The 12,386-nt window shown below is 38.5% G+C and overlaps 1 protein-coding gene across 3 annotated transcripts in view; it reads right to left on the reverse strand.

Annotated features, from left to right (window-relative positions):
* Positions 1-5,714: 5,714 nt before the first annotated feature.
* The window catches only part of LOC124616732 (RNA-binding protein 25), a 188,277-nt gene continuing 181,605 nt past the window's right edge, over positions 5,715-12,386 (reverse strand). For all 3 annotated transcript variants that reach the window (XM_047145094.1, XM_047145097.1, XM_047145096.1), the window contains one exon: positions 5,715-6,118. In XM_047145094.1, the coding sequence (XP_047001050.1) occupies positions 6,026-6,118 (93 nt within the window). In that variant the 3' untranslated portion in view covers positions 5,715-6,025. The remainder of the gene's footprint in view (positions 6,119-12,386) is intronic.

The following is a 12,386-nucleotide window of genomic DNA, read 5'->3' on the forward strand; positions in this document are numbered from 1 at the left end:
ATGTAAAAAGAGGGTATACATGGAATAAAGAGCTGAATACCTGAAGGAAAAAACACACTCACATGCCAAAATAACTGACCTCTAGCAGCACCACAGCTGCACCAGCAACATGACCAAATAAATTTGGACACTGGTACCTAATGAGATATTTTAAATGAAACACAGTGTAGGCATGAGCTAAATTAGCTAGTTGCTGTTTCCCAGTCATGAAAGAAATTCAGTTCTCACTAAATAAAACATGCAAATGAACACAAAGAAGTAGAACGTCATGAAGTTCTTTTCTCGTGCCTTGAACAAAAAATTTTAATAAATTCAGCAATAACAAGGATCAAACAACATGTAAGGAAGATATGGGTTTGAAATTGTCCAGCAGAAATATCACTGGAGACCCAAGCTCAGACTGGAAAAGAAAAGTGGCCAAGTCCTTTTCGAAGTAACCATACCAGCATTTCCCTTAACTGATTTTGGGAAACCATGAAAAAACTTAGTGGCTTTCAAAGTGTGATTCTAGCAATTTAGCAGTGCACTGCGTCACTTGATTTGACTAGGTTTGAAGATATTCACAAAACACAATAATGTGTAACATGAAAACATACACTATGGTTACACACATAAGCAGTCAGACTCCTATCTAAGTGACTTTCTCTTTGAAGAGGAGCCTGTAGTTTCATAACATTCATCACTACGAAAGGTTGGAGCTAGATGAACCTACATTATACTGAATAGCTATTCCAGAAGTACTCCCCACTGCTGATAATACTTATATGAAGTTCACTTCATTATGCTTGATTAACCATTTCTTGTAGTTTTCTTTGTGCCCTTCTATTTATCTCATAAACTTCTACTCTATAGAAGTAATTCCAAATTTCAGCACTAGTTCAGTGACAACAGACCTCAACCTTTTAGAAATGTTTCTTGCCTGAAATGTTCCACTTTAAATTAGCAGTATATATACATTTTCTTGTCCACAAATAAGTATTATGTAGTCCCTATTTCATCTTTTTTCCCCTTTTCTTCATTTCAGCCTTGTTTCTCTAACAGTCACACTACCAATCAAAATCATAAATCAGCTTGATTGGTGTAATGATTTAAACATTACGCTCATTTATATTAGAATGCTAATGTTAGACAAACAGCTAGTTTTCTGATAATTCAAAATGAAGCTAGAGGTATTACAGGGTGTCTACGTGGACAAGGAAAACAATTCCCGGATTTTTCTCGGATTTCCCGGTTAAAAACACACTTTCTCCCGGATGACAGTATATTTTCCCCTATCACTCCTTTGAATGGTTATGGTTTTGTACACAGGCGCACAATTTCCCAGCACTTTAGAAAACGAAACTCAGAGAAAAAAGACACGTTTTGGAAATATCTTTGATGTGCAGCAACATGTACGCTGCGTATTTTCGTATTACGAAAACATACATTAGAAAATCCACCAAACACCGCATGTTACTTTCCGAACCATTGAAACCGAGATTTCGATGCGCTTTTGTAAGCCGTTCGTAACTCATGTCACGTGATCTCGCCAGCCGATGACAGAGGATATTCAGAGCATAGGACATGTGATGTAGTCAGCCAATAGCAACATCAGTGTTAAGTAGCGCGCCAAACAGGGAAAGTTAATAGTTTAAATTAATGTACATAGTGTTGTTACAAGAAAAGCACAGCTTTCACATAAAATATTGGTCTCAAGCTGCAAGAGATGCTAAGCTTTCGCATATACTGTTGATCTTTTTTGCGCGTGTTACACTTTAAGAGACATCATACAAATGTGCCTGTAAAATTTTTAATAATGACATAAATGTCTGATCTTCAGGGTTCGAGGGTTCGAAATGCTTCTAAATGGCTCGTCATCAGACACCTTATTTTTAAATGAAAGTCAAACGCTTTGTGATTTAATAAATTCACGGTCCATTCTTGTACGTAGTTCAACTTACGTAAAAGGATATTTACTTTGAAAGTAACGCTTTTCAAACCACCAATCATAATATTTTCCCGTGACCTGTTACAAATAGGTTCGTTTCAGCAGTTGCCAAAGAGCTCAGGTAACAGGCGACACCGCGCTTGGGTAGATATCAAGACGTAGGAAGCCCGTATGTACGTACGTGTAAAAGATCATCAATGAAAGATGATACTGCAAGAGCATCGGAATTTCTTGAACCATATTAAAATGTGCACAATTAAAGTGCATACTTAAAGGCACACTCGTATGTCCAGATTCCCAATGAAGTACCGTAGACCCCGACCTGATATTAAGCTTTTAAGTGTGGTTTTCAGGATGTAAATTTTCTTGGAGCACCAGTACTGTATTATATCATGTTTGGTTCTTTATTATGGCATAATGCCATACGTGCTAGAAAATGAAAACGTGCACTTGAAATGCAGCGAACAGTTGAAACTACCTAGTACTGTGGAATTAAACATTTTGTTTCAGATACATTGACTGCCTCTGGGGAAAAGATTAGCAAAAGTCAAATTTCTTTAGCAAACAGACAAAAATAACTTCATTGTTCCGCAAGGCGATTAATACTTGACTGTCAGAAAGGTGGAAATAAAATAAAATCTGAAACTAATGACATATTTCAGCCTTTAGTAATTATGTGAATGTGTTTTAATTCACTTGATAGCTCCCGGCCACGGATATCCGTTTTGTTTTCATTTGACGTGAGAGTAAACGAAGGGGAAACAGCAAAATCACTGAACGTAAACACGGGTCACGTGGAGACTACCTACCCACCATAGCTCAGATTGCTCTGCGCATCAGCCCTGGATCTACGACATTTGCGAACCGGGCCAATATTTAAAAAAATCGAATTTTCAAAATATGTTCATCTTGTAGCGCACATCTTCCTGAAAAGTCTAAAACATAAAACGTATGTATTCGATGAAATGTAAGACAAATTATTTGGTCTTAAGTATGCCCAAGTGCAGTTCCATGCCTCTTCATAAAGCATTTTTCTACTGCACGTCCAAACTATATTCAGGAGAGTGGAAATTGAAATGTCCTGTGGTGCCTCTCCTGCTCCCAGTCGGCTGGTTTGGCAGCCTGCCTCTCTTAAAAAAAAAATCTCGCAATTAATAGCAGATGGGATTATTTGTAATCGAGAGAACAAGAACTCTTCGGAAAATCTGAACTCTTCATTGCCCATTAGTTAATAACTTGCTGTTTTGTGTGTCATAAAATTAAATATAGGATATATAAAACCAGTACTGACAAGAGATAAGCAAGAAATTACACATTTCTTCAAACCTTAGCTCCTAGCATTTTTTTCTCTCTAATCTTGCTACAGCTTTACATGGCGTGTTTTCCTTTCTGTGAAAGAATCTTTTACCTCATCAAAGTTTGTCAAACGTTTTGCTACATGGAAAATCGAAATGTAGTTATCTAATACTGAAAAAGCTGTTAATACAAATAATACCCAAGACTGGTGTGGTTTCTCGATCTGATTACGTCTATTTTGTCACTGTCTGCTAGATAAAACAAAATAGGCCTTTCTAATATGGCAGCAATTTTATAACACACCAAATAAACGAGACTGTTTTGGCACAAATGGTCATTTTTATAACACGACAGAATATAATCCAATAAGTGTCAATATCAAATGTCTGTTAGGCCTACTACAAGTAAAAAGCTTTATGTTAGGAAATAGTTTCACGTTTCATTCATATGCACCAGCTTCTCTAGCATGACATCGAAAACTAGTATTACGAAATTTTTATATAAATTTGGAATCGTCTTATTCTTCCATAATTTGTGTGATATCCTCGTTTCTTCTCCGTCCTCGTTCTAACAAACAATCCTGTCATCACCAATTCTCTAGCTATTGCTGCCACTGTCAAAATTTGTTCGCCGATTAACTTCACTAACCCTGCCAGAATCACTGGTTTAGTTCTCCCGCAATTATTCTCCGGTTATTCGTTGTTACGTGTTCGTACAACACGTTTTCCGCGATACTTCCATAATAGAACTTAAGCGGCTGGTAGCCGGGGACTGTACTACTGGTCCTTACTAGTGTAGCGATCTGGCCAAACATTTTCTGTCAAAACTTCATTTTCTTGGACATGCCGAGAAGATAATACATAATCTTCCTCACCTGTTATTCCTGTCAGTCGTTTATTTCCATTCTGATAGTATGAATCTATGGATTTTGCTAGTAATTATAACAACGCTGATCATTCCCACACCCAATCAGCCACATAATCAGACAGCAATTGCCATTCATCCATTCGGCTTTACTCCACTCAGCTCGTATAGCCCCGTCCCCTTTTGTCTGTGGAAAGTTTATTTCTAGATGCGACGAGGATTCTCCTGACAGAGACATCACGTACACTACGCGTGCGTTCAAAAGTCAGCTTATGATTCATTCAGAAATCAACTTAAAATGTGTTCAAATACCAACAGAGAAGCGTTTCAAAATCATATGACTAATTGATAGGCAAATGTGCGCTGGGTGCTAGGTGCTTTGTGAAACAAGTTTTTTTCCCCCTCAAGAATATGAATTAGGCGCCCCCTTTTCCCAGAAGTATCTAGCTGCTTGCTGCGACTGCTTGCACAGCCAACAGACACATTCCTGTTGACAGAAGCGGGAGAATCTACTACTCAAACGTGACTCTACTGCGCATGCGCCCGCGCGTTAACTGCTAAAACAAATCGAATGTAAACAGTTGCGACTTCACGCTCACTGGAGGCAATTTGTTGTTATGAAGCACTGCATAGTCTTCCTAAAGCCTTTGACACATTTTCAATCAGCAGACGCTTGCATGAGCACTTGTGTCGTCGTCGTATATGGCGCATTTCCCTTGCAAATTAAGTTATTTTCGTTTTTTCTCTCGTTTATGTTTTATTGTTGAAGTATTATTCTGCAGTAGCGGGATACAGTAATACCCTTTGTTAGTGTGTCGGTTCTTACTAGTCAAAATTACAAAAATTTAACTGAAAACTAAAACAATGACAAATTCCCGGAATTCTAAAAATATCCCTGGTTTTTCCTGGTTTTCTCCCGGATGAAAAAAATCCCGGGTTTTTCCCGGATCTCCCGGTTGTCCCGGGTCGTAGACACCCAGTATTACTTTTCATATTATACACTATTATCTACATTTCTAGAATTTCATGAAATGCTGAATGAACTATTTAACAATTAGTAGCTTTAAATTTTATGCCTATTTACAGGGTGGCTACTGAAAAGCATTTCCCTGATAATTCCAGACATGGGGAGAAAGATGGCATCATAATAAGTTCCTGATAATTAATGGTGAGTGGAGAGGGAGCATCTCGCAATAACGACTTTATGCCCTCTCAGCTGAGATAGTTTGATCGCAGTTTTTAAATAACATACTTCAAAACACGAAATATTTTAAAATCTGTGATTTATAAAATTCAGTAAATTGCAATCTCAATGCTAGGTTAAAAACAAAGAATTCCCTAAGATTTTACGAAATTCCTGAAATTCGTTGAGATTTCCTGATTTTTCCATGTTAATGTAATTCCCCAAGAATTCTGAGTTTTCCAGCAGGATCGTCATGCTGCTTTATCAAACACGTTTTTGTTACTGTCATCAAAAGTTGATAACTTAGCACACAAAAGCAAAGGGCGAAGCACTGACCTTTGTATGCACTTATTTTTATTTTTTTTTTTTTTTTTAAAAAAAGGTTGTTTATTACAAGATGTTCTGTATTAATAAAACTTACTGAAATAAAATAAATACACAAAATTACAAAAGTTTCTATATTGATCACAATGTGCAATCTTGAATCAAAATGAAAAAATTAAATTACAAAATTTAAATACAACCCACATTGGCATTTTTATATACATTTCACAGTCGGGTTGGCACAGTTCCTAGGGAAAGTACCAATGCACAATCCCCACAGTCAAGAAACATTATTCAGTCATCACCCAAAACACACAAGTGGCAGAACCAGTCACTGTTCAATTCAATCTGCACTAGTTTTTCATGTCATTTTTCTTCACTGTCTGAAGTCTTCCTACATACACTTTGTACAAATTTATTGTCTAAAATGTTCATTTTACAAGTCCTAATTTCTTTGCTTCTATTTCATATATCAGTAACCGCCACATTTTAACAACAAACACTTCCGCTTCTTCATCGAGAACCTGTCAATCAGAAAATTTTAATTAAAATACATGCTGATATGTACAGAAAACATACAGATTATGCTATGTTAGTATCAAAGGGAAAGCACACTACCTGGAACATATCAGTTTACTCCTGTGTCCACGCTTTCCTTTTAGTTACAATATCAGCAATTTTGCTAAGAAAATAAGTACATGGGTCAGGAGTGATGCTTTCCATTTTACTAATAAAAAAATAAATAAAAATAGCTACACCTTACTAACTACTATGATTCACTGCAGTTTCACAATATGAGACACAAATTCAGGTCAAAGATAGACCAAACCATATGGAAATTGCCTAACGTATCACCCATAGCAATTGTCATTCCTATGTTATTGGTGAAAAGAATTTTCGTTTGTTCACTTTGCATTCTATAAGACAAATACTTGATAAAATCCATCATCTGACTCCCTACAAAAATAAAAACAGGTTTAAATTTCAAAGTTTCTTGACAAAGTTGCTCATAATGAGACTGGCAGGTGTTACAGCCTGGTCTCAATGTCTTGACATCATCCCCCAGTGAGATTGAAAGAGTACATTTTTGTTACAATGTTTTAAATCAATCTCATGAACTGTAGAAACTGTGTGTGTGTGTATGCGTGTGTGCACGCACGCGCGCGCACTAATAATGGCCCAGAAAATAAACTTTTTTGCAGTAGTTACAAGATAGGCACAAGACTTTTGCATTCCAACTTCTGGACTAACATCAGCCATAAAAAGGCACCTAACTTAATGTGGATCATTTTTGTTCTCACTGACAAATAATAACCATCTTTGTAAAATACTTGCCAACAGGAAATGTACACTCAGCTAATGGTCAGCTGTGTGTGGATGCCATAGAGTGGGGCAATTAAATTCAAATGATAAGCTGAACACACACTATGTAACATCTGCACAGTGTGTTTATACATAAAATCATATCTAGAAACAGTCACAAGTAACTGATTTGATCCTACTTTCTAACTACAATGTAGCCTACAGGCAGTGAAGTGAGTAAAGACAAAAATGATCAATCAAAAACTAATAATAAAATCACTGGTCACTGAGTGGAATAAAAGAGTAACAAATCAATTTAGACATTTGATTCTGAACATAAATACTATAAAAAGAAGATTTGGGGAGGGGGAGGGTGAATAAACAGTAAGAGCATACTTACATACTCTGTCCTCTGCTACCTACTAAGTAAAATTGTTTTCCTATTTTTATCTCGATGTGCTAAATAACAAACAAGAAGCAGGTAGGAAATACAAGACACAACACACTACATGAGCACAAATGCGACCACATACTAGAAAATTGTTGCAATATTGTCAGAGAAAGTATCATCATCATCATCATCATCATCATCATCATCATAATAATATCCAGAAACTGAAATGGCTACAACAACAGATCCTCCTGAGACATGGCAACATCATAAGTCACCTGCACTCAGCAAAATTAAGTAGAACTTCTTTGAGGCAACACTGAACTTAGATACCAAGTAAGACTTCACAAATTTTCTGTATCTCTATTAATAGAGGGTTGGTGTAACTAATCAGCTCCAATTTTTTCCTTGGGGAGGAAAAAGCAATAGTTTGGAGAAGGTTAAAAAGGAAGTGGAGCACGCTCAGACCCCAGGATGAGCAGAACAAAGCAAGACATGTCTTTTAGCAGTACTGAAATTTTGCCTCCTTGGCGAACCATCTGTCTCCTTTTAATTTTATAGTTTTAAAAGGAACAAACATTTTAAAAGTTTTACATAAATTCAACAAATTTCTCGTGTCAATATTGACAGACCACTCATAAAACAAACAACAACAGGTTCCCATTTCAAACATAACAAATTCTTGCATATAAACATAACTACTGTTTTGATGTACTGAAAACACAAATATTTTTTCTGAATATAACATAAGCATCAATATTATGGAGAAGACTTATTGAAAAGTCGATACACTGACACTTAAGCAAATTCTGCCTACTTGGAACTCAAAGCAAAGTGCACAAATAGTTTAAATTTCATGGTATTACAAGGCTGTGGAGCATACGTGGCTTTGTTGTGTCTTACATGATCAAGAAAGGTGTGCATTGTAAGTGTAGTGATCTGCACAGATCCACATCTGACATCCAGGCACACAGTCTTAAAGCGCACCACAGAAATCAGCAGACGTGTTAGAAGTTAAACATCAATCAGAGGTCGCCACTCATGGAAAGTGCACATAGCCTCTTGTCTGTGCGCTCAAATGGACAGCTGACAGCTTTTGGAGATGGGCCCAGCCAACTCCAACTAAGTCACATATTTACCTCTGTATATGTGTTACTAGACTATTTTGTACCCATTATAATAAGTTGTTTTCTAGACTTAGTAAAGATTGTTGTATCAGTCATTGTATGGTGTTCCCTGTGGGAACAGAACACACCGGCGATGAACAGGGTTGTACCTTCATGTGCTGTGCAGTTGCTTTTCACATTTTGTTATGGTATAGAGATTCTGATTCAAATGTTGGTGGAGCAACAGAAGGACCTTGCCACGATCATGCAACAGGTTTCGCCGGCATTGCTCTCCAAAAATTCATCTCTGACTCAGCTTTGTCCTTAATTCCTGCTGTTCAATGAAGCAGCAGAAAACTGGTAGGCATATGAACATCACCTACGGCAGCATTTTCAGACCTCTCACACTACAGATGTGGAGGTGTACACTGCCATCATCAAGGATTTGTCCCACTTCGTATTATGTGCTACAGCAGTTGGTCCCATTGCAGGAACTTTACTCATTGTCTTTTGACAACTGATATTCGCTCCTATCACCATCGCATGCACGTCGTGGCCACCAGGTTTGAATTTTACCAATACAAGAAGCAGCCCCATCAGTCTTAAGGTTTACACCTGTACGCCTTGTTGCTAGGGGCTGTGCGGATGTAGTGTAGCTTGTCCCACACACATGTAGAGGCATGCGTGTATGTTGTACCTCTTCCTCAATATGAGTGTGCAAATGATTCCATTCACACCTGTGTTGACAGTGGGTGCCTCTTCTTCCATGTGGGGCAAGCTACAGCTGCATGGCGACAAGCCACAAGGCACACAAGTGGAAACGCATAGCTATTGCACCTGGGCCGCAACTCTACATGGCTTTAATTGCAAGAGCCATTTTGTCACAGATGAGTCAAAAAGAGTCGTCGTGGAGTAAATGCTTACATGTTCACAGTAATACCTAGAAGCACTTTATACACACAGCAATGAAACATCCTATTGAAGTGCCATAGTTACCACTGTATCTGTCAGAACCTCTAGAGTACCTTCACTGTTTGACATTGCTGCTATCCTGTTTAGTTTTCCAATCCTTGTTATTTGAATAAAAGGTAATACAGCTAGTTTTAAGGTCAATGTAATTTTTTGTACTAAAGTTCTGTCTGAAGCTAAGTTACCTATCTTGACTATGCAAGCTATTTACAACGGTGTGCAACAAATCCAAGAAACGAAACCCTTGAAATGCACCTGACCTCTAAGTTTTGTCAATTCACAAATTTTGTTCCAGAAATAAGGTGACTGTCCTCCTTCCAGCCAACCTATTCCTCAGTATGCCAGGTTCTGTATGTACAGTGGCGGTCAAAATAATAGAGCCACCTGGCAAAGGTTTGGAATAAAGTGCACATTTATTACTAGACATGTTTGAACTATGATGGAAACCATTACAACCGGGTCACATTGTACTATAGTCAGTTATATCGATAACACAACACAAAATAATCAGTAGTAATCAATAATATTCAAAAGAATACCAGACCACAGGGTCAAAAAAATAGAGCCAATTGAAACAAATATATTGTACGTGATCTCAGTCTTATGAAACGTACAGGAACAGTCTTTTTTGCATAGGACTGCATTAGTACTTCGTGGGGTAACCCTTATTTTTGAGGATTGCCCTGCACCTCTTACCCATAGAGTCTACTAAACGCCTGCATTCGTCACTACTGATTGCATACCAGGCTCTCTGGATTTCTTCCCACAGTTTTACTGAAGATGTAGCTTTTGAGCGGTCAATTCTCTTGTCTAAGATCTCCCATAAGTTCTCAATGGGTGATGCGTCAGGGGACTGAGGTGGCCACTCTAATACTTCGATATTGTGCTCTTGAACAAACTGCCTTATGATCCTTGCAGTATGCTTTGGATCGTTATCGTGCTGAAATTTCCATTTCAGCGGCATTTCCTCTTCAGCATAAGGCAGCATCACATTTGCCAAGATGTCTTTGTACATTTCTGCGTTCATTATGCCGTTGATACGGTGTATTGGACCAATGCCGTACCACGAAAAACATCCCCATACCATAACACTTCCGCCACCGTATTTCACAGTTTTTAAAGTGTACTTGGGATTAAATTCCTGGTTTGGTGGGCGGCGCACATAGACTTTTCCGTCTGAGGCAAACCTATTAAACTTGGATTCATCGGACCAAAGGATGTTCCTCCACCAAGTATTAGGTTTTTGTTCATTTCTCCGGACAAAGGCTAACCTTTTCCGAACATTAGCTTGTGAAACATGTGGCTTCTTTCTTGCAATGCGCCCATTCAATTTTGCAGATCTCAGTCGTCTTTGAATCGTTGAGGTTGATGGTTGAACATCATGTTCGTCGCTAAACAAAATGGCTTTCAGTCGTGGTGTTGACAAAAATGGGTCTTTCTTCACTTCCCTAGTGATGAGTCTGTCTACGCGAGGAGTAGTTACACGAGGTCGCCCCCTGTTCTCCACCTGCGGCTTTGTTTGTTTTGACCGTCTCATGGCGTTCTGGACTCGTTTTCGCGAAACATGCAAGACATTGGCTATTTTATTCATGGACATCCCACTTTTGAACATCCGGAACATTACTATACGCTCATCGTCACTGGTATGCTTTGCTCTGCCCATCTAGACGAATGTAAACAAAACCACACGTCAATTTACATACAAAACAACTGCATAAAAATCAATTTAAAGGCACATGTGTAAAGCGGATCTATTATTTTGACCCATAAGATTCTTACCTTTATGCCTCTTTTCACACGTCTAGCTCAAACGCTTCCTTTCGGACGACTAAAGATAGCAGCAACGTCTTCCCTGATGTTGTCTACAAGGGACTGACAACACGGCACTCGTGGCGATTTCGCGAACTAATAGATATCCTAGTTCTTATTCTCGTCAATAGAGGTGGCTCTATTATTTCGACCGCCACTGTATATACAGAGGTGATTCCGTTATGATGTTACAAACTTTCTAAGATGACGGAGAAGGATAAATGAGTCAGTTTGAGGTAAGGGCCCCTCTGTTGAAAATGAATGAGTCTAAAGTTGTAAGCAGAAATCATTCTGGTACCTCTGTCAGGATAATTCATGTACTGGTACTGTTGTTGCTAAGGCTGTGGGGTAGGCAACTTTCAGAGGTGGTAATACGGACTAACGAAAAATGTCCAGTAAACATGGGCTCTAAAACGCTTACCTGAGGAGCTATGAGAACTTTTTAATCTTCATACTGTGAAACACATCTCCTCTGTTGAAGAGGTGCTCATAGCTCTTAACATAAGCATTTTACAGTCCATGTGCACTGTACATTTTTTCTCTTTTTGATCCATATTGCCACCTCTGAAAGTTGCTTTCCCTACAATCTTAATAAAACCAGTACCAGTACACGTACTGCACTGTCAGGGGACTCATAACAGTTTCCACTTGTAACTTTCGATTCATTCATTCCTGGTACAGGGACCTTTGCCTCAAATTGATACATTTATCCTTCTCCTTCAGCCTGGAAAGTATGGAAGATGTTTTCAGACATGGGTTCCTATGTAAAACTTGATCTACAGCCTCTAAAAGTGTGTGACATGAACTGTGAAACACCCTGTATGTACTACTGTAAGTACCTTGCACAACTTTTTCACATAGCACCCACACTGTTTCAGACTTTTATCCAATCACAGCACTAAATATGAGATGGCCCTGTGGTAGAGTTCACTGTGGAACCACTGTCACGCTGCTGTCTTGGCTTCATCATTGCACACTAATTGCTGACCTGCCAAGAGCACCTTTAGTAAAATGATAAAAAGGAGTCCACTATGTGCATGTTCTGGCCTGTGTGGTGGGTAGTCCAGACTCTTCCACTGAAATGTGTGGAGCTTGTTGGTAGCTCTCATTGACACAAGTTGCCTTGCACTGTTGTGGAGAACGACCACATTATCCACATTGAGAATCCTTCTGCATTTCTTCTTCATAGCAGCCTGCAGACGTGACAGTGTGCAA

Source organism: Schistocerca americana, chromosome 5, assembly GCF_021461395.2.
Source record: "Schistocerca americana isolate TAMUIC-IGC-003095 chromosome 5, iqSchAmer2.1, whole genome shotgun sequence".
Classification (NCBI taxonomy): Eukaryota; Metazoa; Arthropoda; class Insecta; order Orthoptera; family Acrididae; genus Schistocerca; species Schistocerca americana.